Source organism: Motacilla alba, chromosome 1, assembly GCF_015832195.1.
Source record: "Motacilla alba alba isolate MOTALB_02 chromosome 1, Motacilla_alba_V1.0_pri, whole genome shotgun sequence".
Classification (NCBI taxonomy): Eukaryota; Metazoa; Chordata; class Aves; order Passeriformes; family Motacillidae; genus Motacilla; species Motacilla alba.
This window is the reverse complement of record NC_052016.1, coordinates 8,019,792-8,040,099: the sequence shown is the minus strand read 5'-3', so window position 1 is coordinate 8,040,099 and position 20,308 is coordinate 8,019,792. Positions and strand designations below refer to the sequence as shown.

Below are 20,308 nucleotides of genomic sequence, written 5' to 3'. Positions count from 1 at the left end.
CCACAAAGAAGGCCATGTGTGTGTCACTAGCTTCAGTGACATAGACTGAATTCATGCAGGACTGGCAGATATTAAGGCTAAAAATTAAGATTTTCCACCTTATACTCAGGCCTGTTTAAGTAGTAATAGGCTCACCAATTTCTCATTTTCACAGGTGATAACCAGTTCATTCTTCCTATCAATATTTTAAGAAGTTCCATTTTTCTTAGCCAGATACGAACCTAAGCCTTTTATCCTTATCCCCTCCCAACAAAAGTTTCCACTTCCTTAGGGCACTTGGCACACACTGTTCTCACTTTACTCTCAGATGTTTGTCCTCAACCCTTCTACTAATAAGAAATCTGTGACATCCTGCTGCACTCCTGAACCTTCAGCTCTTGGCTCAAAGGCAGACATACACACATTACTACTACATCCTTGAAGCAAGTATCTTTTTTCCCCCCATTTCTTCTGAGTCCAGGAAGCTGTATTTTTCCTAACAGGTGCTGAGGTCCTGATCAGTCCCAGACACTTAATTCATTTACTCTAATAAAGCATTTGTAATAAAAAGTTGCACACTAGCAGCCTAACACCTAATTAATATTTGTCCACCGCAGCAAGCTCTCATTCTGTTAACAGCATGTTCTCAGAGAGCAATAAAGCTATTGTGTGTGGAAAAGTAACATTTATCAAGTAATCTGGGAAAGCTATCTGATGGAACAGCTCCTGGGTACCCATTAAAAGCTTTGCAATCAAAACTATTGATCCTTTGAAATCTTTAATTACTCTAAGGGGACCAAACAGTAAAGTTTAATAATGTAAATCTATACAGCTGAGAGGAATTCATAACTGCTCATACATAATGCCATCAATACTGCCTGATAATTCATCCATACTGGCATTATTAAAAGATGAGTGGAATCTTCACTTTGGAAACCAGTGGAGAGTTGGGAAGAGACAGGTGGAAAGCAATAGGGAGGTGGTTTGGTTTGGAGATCAGACAACAGCTCACTGCAGCATGGCTTCTCCTCATATCACATACGGCCAGTTTAACTGACTTCAAAACTTACATTTTAAGACCGAAAAACAAACTTGGAAAACAATCTTTTACTTCTAACAAGATTATTTTTTTTCTCATAACATAGCATCTCAGTTCAATATTGGTATTTCTAGAGAAGATAAAGGGTTTTTTTGATCATCAAAACAAAAAACAAAAAAAAACCTCAAAAAAGTTGGATTTTTGAAACCATAGTTTTAATCCACAATATACGCAATAACCTTTATGAAAATAAACTGTAATAAGATATTTCATTCTTTCTGATATACTTTCACACAACAATGTGCAGATGCAGAAAATTAACTGCAAGTTTTTTCTGTGTGTGATACAAAACTACATAGGAGGCTTTCTGTCCCATGGCAGTTTTTAACAACTATAGGGTATCAAGTTTCAAACAATATTTGAAAACCACTGTCTTGTCCCCACTAACCTCTATTACCATTCTCTTACCTGTAATCAAGGCAGAATGATAATATCCACAGGATACAAAGGAAACAGGTTTTCCAATATCCACTTTGCAGGGGACACTGACAGAGGCTTCACTGGCCAGGCCAATCTGCCCTTCTGAATTATCACCCCACACAAAGAGCTGCCCATCCTCTAAAATGAAACAGATAGTTAATAGATTTAAACCAAAAACTAATAAAAAGTTAATCTATTTATTGAAGAGAACTTCAGAAACTCTGTATATAATACTACTGAATGTCATGATCTCAAGGATATAAGTGATAATTTAGCTCAATGCAAAAAGGAGTTGGAAATAAGAGGGTTTTTCTTAAGCTTTTCACAAGTGACCCAGAACATTTACACATCAACCAATGTTAGGCCATAAATACTAACAGAAAAAATACTGTGTAAAAAACATTCCTTCAGAAAGAGGAAGACTGAGTGAGACAATTCAGTTACCAGAAGTCAGTATGAAAATATTACAGTGAATTTAAAGCATCTTCTCATTCCTCGGTGTAAGTCACCCCTTTCTCATTCTTCCAAACTTATTCTCTGTTCTGACTTTGATAGGCATCCCACTTATTCATGCCTTATCTTTCACTTCTCCTCACAGGTGGTTGTACTGACCAGCTTCATTCTGCTTTCCTTAAACTACAACAGTAGATGTTCCAGATTTATTAAGACCAGCTTTTATTGAAACAAAGACCAATGGCAAAGGTAAAAATAAAAAGAAAAAAAGGCAGTGAACAACATGAAAAGTCTGTAGATTCTTCTTGAAGAGATAAAGTCTTCTCTATGCATATTTCTTATTGGTGGGAAATAAGTTGCAAATAAAAAAATACCACCTACAGTACTCCTGAGGTGGTGTTAGGAGTTAAAATAATTCAAAATTGTCCTAAAAATCTTAAAAACTCAGGAGAATGTCAGCAATTGGCATTAAAACAGCCAAATACCAAAGAAGCGGGCTAGCATCTCTCTCAAGTTCTGAAATTACAGCCTCAATAACTTACCCTAAACAGGTACAGACAAAACTGCTCTACAGCAAGACATGAAAAACTGCATTATAGGGTAATAAAGGACCACCTATCCAGTGACTGGAAGTATTGTAACTGTGTGGATTTCAGCAAGTTGTGATGTGTAATTGGTATAATTCTGCCGCCTGAGAAACAGCTGAGAGGCTCAGCCCCTCCCGGAATTAGTAAGGAATGACACACCTCTGCAGCCTGAGCCAATGGACTGCAATAGCTGCAGTAACAAGTGCAATTAGAGATGCTTAGTTTTCATAAGATTCATGTTTTGTAGCTGCTTTCCTTGGAAATAAACTGAAGATTTTTTTCCATTTTGAGGGTATTCATACCATTCCTCCTCTGTAAGTAGTTCTACTGTACTTTCACAAAAACTCTAAGTTAATGAGACACACACCCCTTACCAGACTGTTGAAATAGGAAACTGGCTGTCAAAAAATGACTGTGGCTACCAAGGAAAGAAGACAGTGAGGATAGAAAATTCATCCACATATACAGACAGAATGCTGGATTAAATGTCTTCCCGGAGCCAGGTTGGACACACATAAATAGATTTTATTAGCATTTGTTCTCACCAGTTACTGCTGCTGAGGTGTATGATCCAGCTGATAGTTGCTTGATCTTGTGCTGGTTGGTGAAAAAGCTAATTAAATGAAACGTGGTCCTTTCCTCTGTGTCACCTAATCCCAACTGGCCTTCACTGTTACCTCCAGCAGCATAGACATTTCCCTTTTCTGCATACAGAAAAGCACAGGCAATACAGAGGAAGAAGAAACCAGAACAAGTAATTTAATTTTCAATGGAAAAAACATTTAAAAAAATTAGGGTCCATTGCCCTGAACCATCCTCCGGCTGAAATTAGCAGTTTCTGTTGTAGCTAGCAAGGTTTTTCTGAATACACTTAGAGCAGAACTTCCTAAAGACCTTACTGCATTTCCCACTATTCTGGAGACTGATGTAAAAATAAATGTGATTGGAAGTTCTGCAAGAGCGCTGAGAAAATGACTACCAGTAGCCCTGGCAACCAGAAGCAGCTCCTTCCACAAATAATGTATATTTTGAGATAAAGTGGGAGGAAAAGGGTGCATGATGTCACACACAAGAAAAACTGAAGCTGTATTAGTACATAAATGAAAGAAATTAATAACTTGATAGTTTTGAGTACTGTGAATGAAATATATTTCTACTTAGTTTTTTTTATTAGAAATATTTTACTTATGTTAATATTTAAATAACTTCCAATTTAATTAACCAGGTACTTTTTTTAGAATCTTCAATTTAACACTGATGACAGATATCTTCAACTTTAGAGAACTTTAAGATTTATACTTTTAATTTTAGTATGTTTCACATCTAAAGTGCTCATCTATGAAGAAATAGATACATCCTATTATTAATAGAAACCCAGACAGAAATGTGATAAATAAACTGACATAATGGCCACAAATTATCTAGCCAGTGTGTACACCAAAGGTGACTAATATTTACCTTGTGCAGACTTCGTACTCGATTGTTATTAATATGTTCTATTTTATTCTAACAATCTTATTTCCAGTGTTCAGGGTCTGTATGTATATAAACCTCCAAATAAACAAACAATCCCCTTTACAACATTACTGAAAGCTAAAGGATTGCAGCCACAGAGATGGCTATTCCATTACATAAATTATAGAAGCATGACAAGAGCCTTCATAAATTCTCTGTATACTGTGTCTCTACAAATTTATTTTTAAGTTTAAATTTACAGTTTATTTATTTATAGCTTAATAAAGCGAGTTGTCATTGAAATAGCAGACTATGTTGTGTAACCAAAAATGCAGGAAAATTTGAAGACTTGAAAACATTCAGTTCTATTATATTTATTCAAATATATAACTTCACACTAATAAAGATTATTTATCAAAGTTGAATTTGAGTACAGATGTATACAAAATTAACAATAAATCTTTACAGGGCTTAAAGGAAATATTCATAATTGTTAAGCACACCTCAAATGCCAGCAAGAAATTTTTCCATTATCTATTACTAGGAACCTACTATTTACCATCAGTTTATAAATGCATTTGCTCAGAATAAATTTTAAAATTCAAAAAAATTCTGAATTCTAAGAACCGGATGTCAAACCCCTACATTTTAGAAGACCCATTTTCTTTTCTTTTATTTTTTTCCTTCTTCAACACTTCTGGGGTTCCTAATGTAATTTTGTATGAAAGCAAGGGAAGAAATGCATTCATACAGCAATGGATGAAATAGAGGTTACATACCTGTGTAAACTAAAGTGTGGTTTCTTCCACATACAGCAAGTTTTGGTTTTTCTGGTTTTAAAGCTAAGAATTAAAACCAAACAGGAGAGAAAGTTATAAACAAGCTGATAGTTGGTTCAACAAGAAAATGTTCTATGCTCTAGAGGGAGCTCTGGTTTCTTCTTTTCACATTTTTACAAGCAGAATTATTACAAAATTCCTTGCCCATTTGAATCTAGCACATGACTTATCAAATTAGTATTCCCCCAAGATAAGAAAATAGGTCAAACCTTAAAAACTTAAAACACTCAACTTGATGATGGTTACCTCACCCCAGTGCCACAGTCCCTGGAATTTGCCATTTATGGGCTATGCCTCAAAGAATATATTAAGTTGCAGGATAAAATTAATGATTTAAGCTGTCTTCAGTTCTCATTAACAGTGCTATTGTTACTTCCCTCTTAGACTTTTCCCACTATTGTAAATCTTTGAAACCATCCTGTTCCTTTGTCTTATCATCCCTACCTCCCATTGTTGTGCTCACATCCCTTTTCTGCTCTGTTCTGATCACTTCCTGATCACTGATCTCAGATGCCAAGGGCAGCTCTATCTGGGCTACAGCCTGCATTTTTTGCATGTGTCATCCTGTCTCAATTTCAGCTGAGTTAGCACCAATGAGAGTGTCATGGCATGCACTTCTCTGCAGCCTGGTCACTTTGAAAGACTGGGAATATATGTGAGGGGAGTCAGGAGTTATTTTGGTGGGAAAGAGAGAATACAGAGTTTCCTTTTCTCCTATGACAAGTGTACTCCATTTCAGAAATAGAGAGGAAAAATGTCTCCCTGACTTTTCCATCCTTGCTCCAGTTACCGCTCATTGTCAACAAATTATCTTCTCTCAGTCATGTCCATGTCCCCTATGCAATGCTCTAAACCAGGATTATTTTTACATAATAAATCTTTAATTGCTTTTCCACTGCAGTAGTCCATAACAAAGCCAACAACAATCATCCCTTTCACAAACTCTTTTTCAGCCCTTCCAGATCAGCTTTCATCAGCTCTTTAACATTCAGATTAAGGTGCTTTCTACCAAGTCACCAAACAAATCTATCAACTTAAGCATGAACTGCCCCTGCTCTGTCATATAGACACAAACTTAATTTGTCCAAATTCAGGTTCCTGCCTCTTCTATCCAACACCTACGACTACCATCAGGCTGGAACCATAATATTTCCAATGGTGATTTTTTCCTACAATCTTTATATCCCAACACTCTTCAACTTCAGAGATGATCTTAATCAGCTCTTCAGAAGCCTGTGCTCCCTAAACTTCCTCCCACTTGGGCTAACCAATGTTATGTTATGAGACATGCTAAATTTACAATGTTGCTGGTTATTTTTCATAACAAATGACATTAATCTCTAACTAAGTCCCAGAAAATATTTTTTTTTTTCAGAAACATGCAGACATAAGCATTTGGCTCCAAGCAGAAACTGAAAAGTGTCCTTGCAACCCCATTCCCAAAGCCAAGTGATGACCAAAGGCTAGTGAGAAAAGCTCCAGAAATTCCTCCTGCTGTCTACTGCCAAGAGAAAAAAGACACCCCCCTTGTGACTTTTTTCAATGGAAGCCAGGTCTGGTTTGAATTGCTGTCATCTTCTCTTCATCTTTTATCCTCCATTGCAATTCAACAGCAAACCCAAAACTTGAAACCAAATCTATTTAAGCCAAGGTAGGAATCAATCTCTCACATGGCTGACAGAAGATGTGTACCTGAGAGTAGCAGCATTCTCAATCTGAAGAGAGATGGAGGCAGGAGCAAATAAAGGACAGTAGAATAAACTAAATTAGGAAGAACAGAGTTTGAACAAGCAGGATAATTTGTTTTTAACAATAAGCTAACAGATCGATCTGATGGCAGAAAGAGGGAAGATAAACATTTAATAGTGAAAAGAAATGCGTTAATGGGATAGATCTGACTTGACATAAGTAAAGGGATAAGGAAAAGTATTGACTCAGCTTTGTTTGACAAGATAAAAACAGCTAGGAAAGATCAAAAAGATCACAGTGCAGTGAAAACATATTTTCCAACATGTGAAAGAATACAGGAATTTATTTTACTGCCTCATAAAAATGTATTAACATTTATGTCCCCTGGGGCATTTCTTATACTTGTTAAAAATGTAGCAGTACTTGTGAAAAGTTTCTGATAGATTTTTCTTCATTTACAAAGTTGCTAAGAAAATAGTGACCCAGAGGTTACACAGCGCTGTTGGAACTATGGCTTCTAACACATAGACCATGCAGATTTCAAGCATCTGATTATTGTCTGCAGTAAAAAATGAAGATATGGTTTGTCAGAATAAGCAAATACTACATAAAGTCAGAGCCCTCAAAAATGAAAGGATTCTATGTATCTGAAGTAATCCTCAGATGCAAAAGGACTCAGAATCTGAAGTAATAGAAAATCAATAAGGGATCCTTTAGAGCTATCTTCCTGATCTTGTGCAATAATGTCCACATGTGATGAAGAATAATAAAGAATAAGTTATTTTGGAATTGCATCCTATGAAGTACCTTTTCACAAGGGTCTCCTTTCAAAAAGACAAAAAAAAAAAAAAAAAGAGAAAAAGAAAAATCACACAAACCTTTAACACAGGTTGGTTTGCTGACAGTGTTCTTTGATCCTAGTCCTAACTGGCCCCAGTCGTTACTGCCGAACATGTACAGTTTACCTTTCCCTGAAAAAAAATCAGACAGAATCCATACAAGGGTTTGAATACATCATTCCAGCCAAGATGGTCATTCACTCACAATAAACTCATTACTTCCTTTCTAATGTAAGGTTTAAGTTTAGGCAATTCAGTATATAAGTGTAAACAATACTTAATATCCTTGTGATTTTACAGTTCAAAAATAGTAACTGCGTTGTTTAAGTAAGAAAGTCAGAAGAAGAAACATCCTCATCTCTAATTACAGCACAGATGAAGTGCTCTTCAGAAAACAAGATGTACTTTTGGGCAGACCCTGCAGTTCAGAAACCCCAGTATAAGCCCCCTTATAAAATAACAGCACATCTAACTGAGCACCCACATCTTTTACTCTAAAGACATGAATGAATAATGCAGCTATTTGATAAATACAAGTACAAATTTGTAATATTTGGCTTATTCGATTGTTTAAGGTGGGATATTTCTTTTACTGCTAAATGTCTTCTATTAAAATGATTTACAAAGATGCATTTCTATTAATAGTTTCTGATAAATTTTCACAAACTGTATTAATTTGTTATTCTGCATATAAAGACAGAATCTATAAACCCACCACGCAGTCAGAGAGTTTTGTAAACCTAAATGCAAACATTAGGTTACAAATGTTCAACAGGGACAATGCTAGAATCACCTTTCAGAAATTCTTATGATGTGTCATTGGACTTGCATATTTGACCATTGCAAACAATGAACTGTTGTAATTCTGAAAAACCAGTGCTTTTTCTAAGGATGGTATAAGAACAGATGAGAATTTTGTCATGTGGGATAAAAGTAGCCAAAACTGACTACTGACAATACCTTAAAATGAACTCATTTAATTTCATTTTTTTTTAATTATCACACCTTGTAAAGCTGTAAAGCTCCCACTGGAAAATAAAACCCTTATTCCAACAGAAATCTTTACAAAACAAAAGAAACTGATTTGGCAAAAAACCCCACAACAAAACAACATCCTCTCCTTTAACTCCCACCCTTTCACAACAATTAAAACGACTTTTTTACTTCTGAAGGTCTGCAGATCTTTGTGCATCAGACTCCATCATAATGTTGTCATCCCAGACAGAAATTTGGTCATAGATCTTGTCACCCTCATTATCTACAATTACCACAACCACAATCCATAACTGCAATTCCATATAACACTGCCAAAATAATATGGCTGTTCCCAGTGAAGGTTCTGATTGTGATTTACAGACACTTTGAAATATGATATTGCAATGTTTTAAACATTACCAAAATATCCTATTCTAATAAAAATATCCATTCATTTTCTTAAATATAACCGCATAGTTAAAAAGACAAAAAACACACCAATGCTTAACTATAACTGGTATCTAAAATCCTGATTGTTAGATTTTACAATTCTTGGCACGTGGGACTATGTGTCAATATTATGTCTTTCCAAGAAAGCTGGAAGGGAAGAAAGACAGAGGTCAAATTCATGCTCACAGCGTTCTACTAACAGCATTTATATCTCCATCCTAATTTTGATAATGCAATCATGTCAAACACATGCAGAGCTGTCCCTGACAGCAAACACACCTTAACAGAAAGGATTTTTATCAGCAAATGACATCTATCCTATATTGGTATGGCTTCCTTGTATCCTTGCTTTACACTTTCCAACTGCTTTCCTAAGACAGCAGTACTTTTGTGGGAGTATGATGCCAAGCTGCCCTAATTCAATTTAAGCACATTCTCTTTTATCCATGCAAAATTCAAACAAGGTCATGCTTTTCATCCTATAATCTGCTGGTTTTTATATCAGTCTTTAAATTCTCAGGCATTGCTTTGTAAGTCAAGGAGCTTAATAGATGAGAGGAATTTTTCCACATTCTTTTACAATTGAGTGACAGCCTTTTATAATTTCAGGTTTCCTAGGAGTATAACAGAAAATAAGGAATCTAGGAAGCAGTTAATTTAGAAAAAGAATGAGAATTAATAGGCACTACAGAGGAACCTAAACAAATGCCTGTAATGAAGCAACGTTTCTCAGTCTGTACAGCAAATCAAGTTTCGGAAGAGACATGATTCAATCTAAGCTGGCCAAGAAATCCAATATAATTTTGCAAGCAAAAGGCACAATTTTCATAACTGCATACTGAGACACCCCAGCCACCACACAGATGAATCCAACATCGAATCCAACAGCAGACAAACAGGCAAGGATCAAATTTCAACATTTCGTAAACTCAGATTGCTCTTGGTTTTTTTACTTCCACTTTGGTGCCATCATCCAGACTGTGGCCACCTGCCAGGTGGAATGGCTGGTACAAGACAGGTCCAGCAGAGTAAGACTATGACTCTAGACAGGAGGGAAACAACAGGATACAATGAAAAGGCCTACTCAGACTGTTTTGGTGATGAAAACACACTTCCAACAGCAGTCTCCACCTTTATCCTGTTTGAAAACTGAAGTACTTCTCCCAAGAATGTGTTCCCTGGCAAGTACACCAGCACATGCTTCACCAACAGCAATTCAGGGCAACCAGGAAGCCCCAAGACACTTGCATGTGTAGCAACAGAGGTTTTGTGAGACACTTCAGCGAGAGATTGTCTCCCCCCTCATTTCTCACGAACACTTGCTATCACAACTGTGATTCCTGGCAACTCCATCAGTCATGTACACTTCTGGTTCATGAAGTGCTTTGAAAGGCATTCATTGGGCAGCTGGGAAATATCAGCTGAAATCTCATGTGTTTTGTCATAGCAGGCAGCCAAGTACTCTGATCACCTATGTTTAGAGGTATATTTTACATATTCCCCCCTTTTCTTTTTAAATTATATGAGTGTGGGAGAGAAATAAGATGGGGAGGCAATGTACAGGCCTTGAATATTTAATACAAGATCCTTCTGAGAAACTCTATCTGAATAAAACATAAAAAGCAGTATTTTGTACAGAGTAGCCAATGCCAAGGCACCACGATTATATTTTAAATTATTTTTATTTGAGCTATTTAGTGAACAAATTATGTTAACAGTTGATTTAAAACTCATATAGAAGTCAAATAAATCCCAGGAAAATAGGAGTGGCATCAGTTTTGTTAGACAAGTCATGATATTTTCAAAAACTTTATTGAGAAACAAGCACAGTCATGCTTAGGACATTTGGCATCACACAAGCAAACCCAGCACAGAGCATTGCTTGCTCATATACATCAACACAAATGTTACCAATCTTTCTCATCCTTCCCTTGCAGTTGATGCAAAAGATATTGTGCCATGTTGTGATGACCTACTGCTAAGCAGAAAGAATAGAAGAAAGCTGGTGACAAAACACCTGGAGGGTTTCCAAGATCTCTGTTGCTTAATGCCTTACAAAACCTGAAATTACGAGTATACTATCTTCTTGTGGTTCCATATGCACCTTTCACTCCCACTTTTACAACTGATACTTCTTTCTTTCCTTGTGTCGGGGGCTTCAATTCTCTCCAAGGCTCTGAGTTCAGAAAAGGTGTCTTCATTCATCAGCACTTTCCCCTTTGTGAACAGGATCAGTCTCTTTGATTAAATGTGGTTAAGCTGCCTAGGATACTCTAATCAAGGCAAATAAACAATAAGACAGCTGTTAAGTTTAAGAGTTTTGTAGGAAACAAAGTTTAATACACAGGCATTGGAAGGAGATTCTTAAAAGTATGCATGGTCATACTTCACACCAGCTCCCATGAGGATGAATTAATTGCTTTCCAAGGCCTGCAGTTATAGAAGATGCAGGGAATGGACTATCAGTATGCTTGGGCTAAAAAATATAGAAATGAGGCAAGAACCATTATGAAATATGTTACAAGTGATGCTGGAATATATATTGCTCATGACTGCATTAAAGACCTAAAGAAGACCACTGCTTAAAAAGATTTCTGCTTGGACATTTTAATCAAGGTTATGCCAATGGTAGACAGCAAAAGAATAAAGAAACACAAATTTCAATCCTAAACTTCCTTCCTAGAGAAGAAAACATTTTAACTAGCTCAGCAAGCCAACTCAAAGTCAGTAAGTAACTATCACTGGTCCCTTCAATTCCAACACGCAGCCACAGCATGTAAATAAAATTTGGTGCTAGTTGGAGCCATCTCTTCTGCCCAAATCCAGCATTAAGGAATGATTTGTATCAGTTTAGGTGATTGTTTTATTTACGATTGTTGAGCTATGTTAAGTGTAAAATTGGTATATTTCTAAATTTTCATCTACCTCATATTCCCACTGTCCCCTACAAATATACCTCCCACTCCTTTCAAGGTGTGGTAAAAAAAAAGGAGGGGGGAAATTTTGTGACCTGTAAATAACAACTGAAAGTAAAATGAAGCATGCATTAACACACACCTGCTTGAGATACTTTTCCTTCCTTGGTGATGTTTGCCTTTTATCTCTCCCAGGTCAGGTTCAGCTGAAGAAGCTCCTGGTTTCCCACAAGGTCTGTACCCTCCTCAGTAAACTCATTATCAGTATGAGCTTCTGGACCATTTATTCCAGGTGTTACTGCAGCTCAGGGTCATTCCCAAGGGCTGTATCATCCAATTCCATCTAACTGCAGAAATGTGAGGTGCACATGGGCATGCACTGGTGTGAAGAACAAATGAGGGAGAAGAGCTTTTTCCTCCCCTTCTTCACTTTTTTTGTATGACTCTTGCAGTTTCTCCCCCTTATTTGTTGTTGATCTGCCTTGCCTTTATAATGACCCAGAAAACCTTTTGCTACCAAAAAAAGTCTTTTTCTCATGCTTCTACAGTTCCTTGAGGGCAAAAGCTTTGAGGAAATAAAGTTCTGATCATCTAGAAGCCTCCCTGGTGATGTACCTACCAACTACAACAGCTAGGGCAAGCTACAGAGACACTTTTGAAACAAGCTGCATACCCTAAAGTAATGGAGAGAAGGGGAAATTATACAGAAATAGTGCAGAATGAAAATCTCTGCAAGATGATTTCTTCAAAAGCTTTATCTAAGTGGTCACTATTACAGTGATGTAGGAATTTGGGGATTGTTGCTGACTGGGGTTAACAGTGCTGGCCCAGGCACATGCTGGGAGGCAATTCAAATCTACTGGTTTAAACACAGAACTATATCTGTATATAAATCTGTATGTATCTATATCTATATCTATATATGTATATATCTATATAAAAGTATATGTAAAAAGGAAATGCAAAAGGAAAATGCCACAGTGCCCCAGGTTACATCGGGATTAATTTAATACAACGGGTAATTTAATATTATTGGTTTAATCCAAGAAAGAGTGTCAAGCTTTGTTCAAAATAAACTATTAATGTATAATTCATCTGCCATGAAGTTAGGCTTGAAAAATTCATCATGTAATTTCACCTCAGGGTGTTCTGCAGCCCATGAAATCTATACTATTTTTTATCTTGCCTGGAATAGTTATTCCTAAAAATTCACCATCTTCAAGGTTGCTTGTGAACATTGCAAGAAACCTTCAGGAAATTATTTAATAAGCAATGACCAATTGGATATTGATAAGCAATAACTACATTCCAATTTAATAAGTCCTGAAAATACACGTTATCTTTTTTCAACAACAAAGTCTTATTATCTGTCAGCAGCTGATTGCCAATACAATCATCACACATGGTCATCCACAGAAGAGTAGTCCCTTCCATGTAAAATAAAATGAACAAATTCTTTAATGAGTATTGTTTCCATCATTTCAAAGAAAAGAAAAAAACATTAATAATGCTCCCTCCATTACACCAGTTTCTTTGAACACTTTTTTCTATTTATTTCTGATTTTTGTAGGATTTTCTGTAATCCTTTATTGAGTTGCTCTTTCAAAGGTTATTTTCATCTGACAGTTAACCCTAATTCCAAGCTTAATTTGAGAGACACAATTGTATTTATTGTTTCAAGGAGATTTCCAGTGAACTTGTGGTGTTCAGCAGTTCCTGTTACTTCCATGACACAATACATGTAATATACTAAACACTGTCAGATTCACGAGGAACATTCAGCCTGAACTAAGTTATGCTTAGTTTATGCTAAGTTATGCTAAGTTTAAATCCTGTCATACATTCAGTTGTTACACACTTCCTCCAAACAGTTCTTGGGCATGTCCTGTGAAAACCTTGAGTGACCTCACACTAACTCCAAAGGCATCCAACAGTTCCCACAAAGCAATCCTCTCTCCTCTCCCCTCTCCCCAACCCAAATTAATGTATTACCTCTGGATGCAAGTAAGCTTCCTAACTTTCAAAGGTGTCCAAATACATCACTTTATCATAGAGGTCAGCTTCACTACAAGAAAGACATTGAGGGGCTGGAATGTGTCCACAGAAGGGTCTGGAGCACAAGTCCTGTCAGGGAACTGTGGGAGAAAAGGGGGCTCAGAGAAGACCTAATAACTCTACAACTTCCTGAAAGAATGTTGTAGCCAGGTGTGGTGTGGCCTCTTCTCCCAGGTAACAAGCAAGAGGATGAGAGCAAATGGCCTCAAGCTGTGCCAGGAAAGGTTTAGAACAGAGACTGGGAAAAATTTCTTCATGGAACAGGATGCCCAGGGAAGTGGCTGAGTCACCATCCCTGGAGGTGTTTAAAAGATGTCTAGATGTGGCACCTGGGGACATGGTTTGGTGGGGAACTTGGCAGTGCTGGGTTAATGGCTGGACTTGATAATCTTAAAGGTATCTTCCAACCTAAACAGTTCTGATTCTATGTCCTCCATTTCCAATACTGACCTGTAATAATAGCTGTATGTTCATCTCCACATGATATAAGTACAGGCTTGTCATTTTTGAACCAGAACTTGCTAGGAATGTCTTCTGCAAATTTGCTTTTCCCGAATGTGAAAACAGCACCTGACTCTGAAACATAAAAAGATGTCAATTTTAGTGAAAGCAAATTTTGCCTCACATATTTTGAAGTAGATATGTTCTATCAATTCAGTGGCACATTTTATTTTCTTATCTTTCTCTTCTTTCTTCTCTCAGCCTTCGAAACACGGGTTGGCAAAACTCACATTTCACCCAAACAGGAGGAAGAACTTTCCTGTGTGAGTGGCAGAGCACTGGAACAGGCTGCCCAGAGAAGCTGTGGAGTTTCCATCTCTGGAGATACTCAAAACCTGCCTGGAGGTGATCCTGTGCATCCTCCTCTGGCTGAACCTGCTTTACCAAGGGGGTTGGACCAGATGGTCTCCAGAGATTTCTTCCAAGCCCAACCATTCTATGATTCAGTGATATGACCATGTTCCAAAAAATCCAAACAAAACCACACCAAAATAAAGTCCAAGCAGCTCTTCAGGCTTTGTAGTCCACCTGGTTTCTCAATTCACACTGTCAAAAATGTTGGCAACATTGTTTCAAAATACAGAACGTTAACTATATGTTCAGCTTTTGGTCAGGCATGTGGTTTGACAGAAAATGCCAATTCTACAGAAAAATAAATGAACTTACAAGATAAATAATTTGTCAAAATCCTTGCAGACAATGTCAGCTCAGATATAAAAGCTCAATTTGACCTCCTATTTTAAAATGTCAAAGCCTGTGCTATAAAACATAGATTTCTTTAAAAAAACAAAACCAAGAATAAACCAAACCTTTTCCTTGTAAATTTTGTTAGCATGTAACTCATGTTAGGAAATACAATAACAGTAGACTGTTTCTAAAAATTACATTGAGACATCTTAGTGCATTTACTTTCAATGAAAACAATCTCATCAACAATATGCACCCCAGCTCCAAAACCTTATTCTTTCTTAAACTGTACATTTGATTTGCATTTAAAATAATTATTTAATGCAAAAAGCTTCCCATATTTCCAAAGATGTTATTTTATATATCAGATGGAGCAGACATGTATAAATTGTACTTATTACCTCACTAGATGTGTTTTTCACTTTCACTTGCTCAACAAGCTTTGTGCAGACACACTCAAGCCTTCTTAAAGAAAGAGTTGAGTTTTTTCCTTATTTTACCTAGACACACCTACAACTACAGACAAGCTAAACAGCATCTGAAAACTCTGTTTGAAGTTTTCATCTCCAGCCGGAGAGCCATGCACTTCTGAACTTTTTTAGCAATCTCTTCAGCAGGTAGAGAGCACTCTGGTTCATTTATTTTCTCTTCAGAAGGGTTAACATGAAAACATTTTCTTTATTCAATGTATACAAAAAGCTGACACATTTTCCAATGCCTTTTGTATCTCATTCATTTCACTGAGCCACAACATTTCACAACTGGACACAACTACTGTGCCCTGTTCTGGGCTCCTCAGTTCAAGTGAGACATGGAGCTCACGAAGTGGGTCTGGGGGGTGGAACAAGGATGTCTGGGGGACTGGAGCATCTCTCTTATGGGGAAAGGCTGAGTGAAGAAACAGCTTACAGGGAACCTTACTAATCTGTATAAATATCTAAACACAGGGGATGCCAAGAAGATGCAGCCAGGCTCTGCTCGGTGGTGCTGAGCAACGGGGCAAGAGGCAATGGGCAGAAACTGATGCTCGGGAAGTTCCACCGGAACAAGAGGAAGAAATTCTTTCCTGTGCAGCGACTGTGTGTACTGTGGAGTCTCCCTCCCTGGACATACCCCAGAACCGTCTGGACACAATCCTGTGCCATGTGCTGTGGAATGACCCTGCTTGAGCAGGGAGGGGGGACCAGGCAACCCGCGGCGGTCCCTTCCAGCCTGACCCATTCTGTGCTTCAGCGCTGCCATCAGTTTGGAAACTGAGCCCCATTAACTCCGTAAATTAAATCCCACAGGACGTACACGAGGCGTTTGTTATCCCAGCAACGAGCCAATGTTTGAACATTACCCTGGCCCAAACCGCGACACAAAGTAACCATTAATGCTCCGAATTACCCGCGGCCCCCGAGTGCCCGGGGTGCCCCCCGCCCCCGCCGCTGACGGGGCTGCCCCGTCCGAGCTCCGGCGGCGACGGACGCGTCTCTCCCCAAGCGCCGCGAGGCGCCGGCCCGGAGCGGGGCCCGCAGCCGGGGGAGACCTGCGGGGGTGAGGCGGGCAGAGGCCGGCACAGGCAGACGCACTTTCCCCCGGGTGCCTCGAGGAGCGGCCGCACTCACCGGGCACGGGCAGCTCGGTCCCCGCGGCGGGCGCGGCCATGGCGGCCGGGAGGAAGCCCCGCCAGGCCGGGGGCGCCGGGCCGCGGGCAGCGCCGCCTGGCGGCCGGCGGGGGCGGCACCGGGCCCGGCCGGGCCCTGAGGGGAGGAAGGCCCGGCACAAGGCTGTGGACATGGCATCACCACAGGATGGGCTGTGATGAGCCTGGCACAGGGCTGTGAGCACGACATCACCACAGGATGGGCTGTGCTGGGCCTGGCACAGGGCTGTGGGCATGGCATGACCACAGGATGGGCTGTGCTGGGCCTGGCACAGGGCTGTGGGCACGGCATCACCACAGGATGGGCTGTGATGAGCCTGGCACAGGGCTGTGAGCACGACATCACCACAGGATGGGCTGTGCTGGGCCTGGCACAGGGCTGTGGGCACGACATCACCACAGGATGGGCTGTGCTGGGCCTGGCACAGGGCTGTGGGCATGGCATCACCACAGGATGGGCTGTGATGAGCCTGGCATAGGGCTGTGGGCACGGCATCACCCCAGGATGGGCCGTGCTGGGCCTGGCACAGGGCTGTGGGCATGGCATCACCACAGGATGGGCCGTGCTGGGCCTGGCACAGGGCTTTGGGCATGCATCACCACAGGATGGGCTGTGATGAGCCTGGCACAGGGCTGTGGGCACGGCAGCACCACAGGATGGGCTGTGATGAGCCTGGCACAGGGCTGTGGGCACGGCATCACCACAGGATGGGCTGTGCTGGGCAGGGGGAAAGTCCAGGCACAGGGCTGTGGGCACGGCGTCACAGGATCAGTTGCGATGGAAACGACCTCTGGGATCACCAGATACAACCTACAGCCAGCATCCCTATGCACTCAGTGCCACATCCAGTCTTTCCTTAAACACCTGCAGGGACGGTGGCTCCAGCACCTCCCTGGGCATCTGGCGCTGGGGTGGCAGCAGGCCTGGCACAGCACCCTGAGCTTCCAGGGAAAGCTTCTCTATGAAATCGACCCCCACAGTGCTCAGACCGTGCCCCTGAGGACCCCGGACCTCTTGTTGGCTAGATGCATACTGGACCCAGGACTTATGATCTCCTTTTCTCTCTCTTCCCACCTTTTGTTAAATTATTCTTTTATTTCTCTTGCTACTAGGAGATAAGGAGCTAATGTATCTCAATTAACATGCCATATGTATAATTTACTAATAAAACTTCTTTTTTTTTTTTTTTTTGGACCCTCTGGCATTTGCTCTTCCTTTTCAGCCGCAGGCATCTGTAAATCTTGGCTGCTCCCTTCCTCTTAGGTGACACTCATTCACAGGAACTTGCTATGAAATTGGTCCGTGTGGGAATGGGGATCAGGCAGCCTCTCTACAGGGGTGTGGTGGATTGGCCTTCACTGGACACCAGCTGCCCACCAAGACACTTCATCTCCACCCCCACTCAGCTGGACAGAGGAGAGAAGACATGAAGCATAGGTTGAGAGAAGACAGTTTCCTAAAGTGAAAATGAAAGGTTGCATGCACAAAAGCAAAGCAAAAAACCAGATTTTTTTCTCTTCTTCCCATCAGCAAGTGATATCCAGCCAATTTCCAGGAAGCAGGACATAAGCATCTCATCTTTGCTCCAGAAGGCACATATTGTAAAATAGTACTTCTGCCTCCCTTCCTTAACTTTTATATCTGAGCTGGCATTACATGATATAAAATACCCCTTTGGTTAATTTGGGTCAGCTGTCCACCTCCCAAGTTAGGAGTTTTGTGTCCCCTCCCAAGATCTTGTCCACCCCCAAATTTCTGATGGGGGGTGGGAAGTTGGAGGGAGAGCTTTGGTGTTGTGTCAGTGCTGCTCAGCAGTACCCAAAACTCTTGGTGTGGCATCAGCACCTTTCTAGCTACCAGTGCAGAGCCCAGCACTGGGAGGGCTGCTCTGGGAGAATGAGTCCAGCTCAGCCAGACCCAGTACAAGGCGTGACCTGACAAAGAGGCATGGGCACTGTCCCTTCCCTGTGAGGCTGCAGGATGGGACTGGGGGCCTTGGCAGCTCGATCACATTCACTTTGTCTGCTGTCCTTTCTCCTGGGCATCACTAATGACACAACTTCAGTCCCAGGGGCTGGGCTTGAAGGTCATGGGAGTCATTTGCCAGAGGACAACCAAGAGGCAAACCATGGCCTGGCATTCTCCTCTCCTCTCCTCTCCTCTCCTCTCCTCTCCTCTCCTCTCCTCTCCTCTCCTCTCCTCTCCTCTCCTCTCCTCTCCTCTCCTCTCCTCTCCTCTCCTCTCCTCTCCTCTCCTCTCCTCTCCTCTCCTCTCCTCTCCTCTCCTCTCCTCTCCTCTCCTCTCCTCTCCTCTCCTCTCCTCTCCTCTCCTCTCCTCTCCTCTCCTCTCCTCTCCTCTCCTCTCCTCTCCTCTCCTCTCCTCTCCTCTCCTCTCCTCTCCTCTCCTCTCCTCTCCTCTCCTCTCCTCTCCTCTCCTCTCCTCTCCTCTCCTCCTTCCCTTTCATCTCTTTCTTCTCTTCCATTCCCTCACTACTCATTTCTCTAGGATTTTACTTCTGTTTGACATTTCCCCTGGCATTTCCCAAGCATCTCAGGGTTGGTTCAGCATGAGCAAATCCCACCGGGAATTATCACCCCGTGTGATGTTTTCACAGCTTTCTATCTCTCCCAGGAGTCAAACTTTTCTTTTGTATGTTTTAATTATAAGTTCCTTGCATTGTAATTTCAAGGTATCACCCTCTCTGACAGATATGCCATCACCTTGATTTACCCTAGTGCATGTCTCCTTATAGGGAGGAGGAAATGAGAAAGTAATGGTCATATTTCAAAACCACCTACAGTGCAGGTGGCATAAAATCTTATCTGACAATTATATTTGAAGGTAGAAACTTAAATTAAATCACTTTAGTATTTAGCAATTGACCTACTTCAGATTATACAGCAAGCAGTTTAGCCTAAGGAGGTAGGCAGGCTGCAATATTTCACTTTCTGGGCCCCACACTGTTTAACGCTACCACAGCATAATTGAAAACTTGGTCCAAAACAAAACAAAACAAAAAAACCCAAACAAACAAAAGCACCAAAGGAAAAAACAAAACCAAAAAAACCCCAAAACCAAACCAAACCAAAACAAACCCAAACAAAAAACAGAAAAAAAAAAAAAGCAGAAAAATAAACCACAAAAAAACCCCCGGAAAATGTAGATTTCTTCATCATTGTCTACTTCATCATTGTCAGGGCCCCAAAAGAATGAATAAGTCTTTATGCCCTGCCCAGTTCCATAGCCATGGACCCAGAACTCTCATTTAGGCTCAGCTCAGGGCAGTCCCTGCCTGGGCTGTGCTAGAGCCCCCATGGCCACAGTCCCATCCCTAGGGGGACACCCTGCTCATGCTGATCCTGCAAGTCTTCTTTTGCCCTCTTCTATCAGCACATGCTCCTGTACAAATATTTAACACAAAATAGCTAAGAAATAGTATTGACACAGGTGTGATATGACATGATGAGCCCACACAGAACACAAACTGTGAGTGGTGCAATGGGCCCTGGGAGAAATCTCTGTATCTGTAGGGTTTGACCAAAGAAAAGGTTCAGGGTCAGCCCCAGCCAGGCCCAGCCCTGGCTGGGACAGCCAAAACAAGAACCTTGGTTCTTGGTTTTCCCTCATTTGCACAGCAGCCCAGCTCACTCTCTGCTTCCTTCACCTTCCTTTCTCTTAACTTTGTGGGTTAAGAGAAGTCTTAATGCAAACAGAAG

The 20,308-nt window shown here is 40.6% G+C and overlaps 1 protein-coding gene across 1 annotated transcript in view; it reads right to left on the bottom strand.

Moving 5' to 3' along the window:
• RPGR (retinitis pigmentosa GTPase regulator) overlaps positions 1 to 16,625 on the bottom strand; it is a 54,002-nt gene extending 37,377 nt beyond the window's left edge. Inside the window, exons 1-6 of the mRNA XM_038142897.1 lie at positions 16,554 to 16,625; positions 14,206 to 14,331; positions 7,400 to 7,492; positions 4,773 to 4,835; positions 3,084 to 3,242; positions 1,487 to 1,636 (exon numbers count right to left, since the gene is read on the bottom strand). Of these exons, the coding sequence (XP_037998825.1) occupies positions 1,487 to 1,636; positions 3,084 to 3,242; positions 4,773 to 4,835; positions 7,400 to 7,492; positions 14,206 to 14,331; positions 16,554 to 16,593 (631 nt within the window). The 5' untranslated portion in view covers positions 16,594 to 16,625. The remainder of the gene's footprint in view (positions 1 to 1,486; positions 1,637 to 3,083; positions 3,243 to 4,772; positions 4,836 to 7,399; positions 7,493 to 14,205; positions 14,332 to 16,553) is intronic.
• Between the last annotated feature and the right edge of the window lie 3,683 nt (positions 16,626 to 20,308).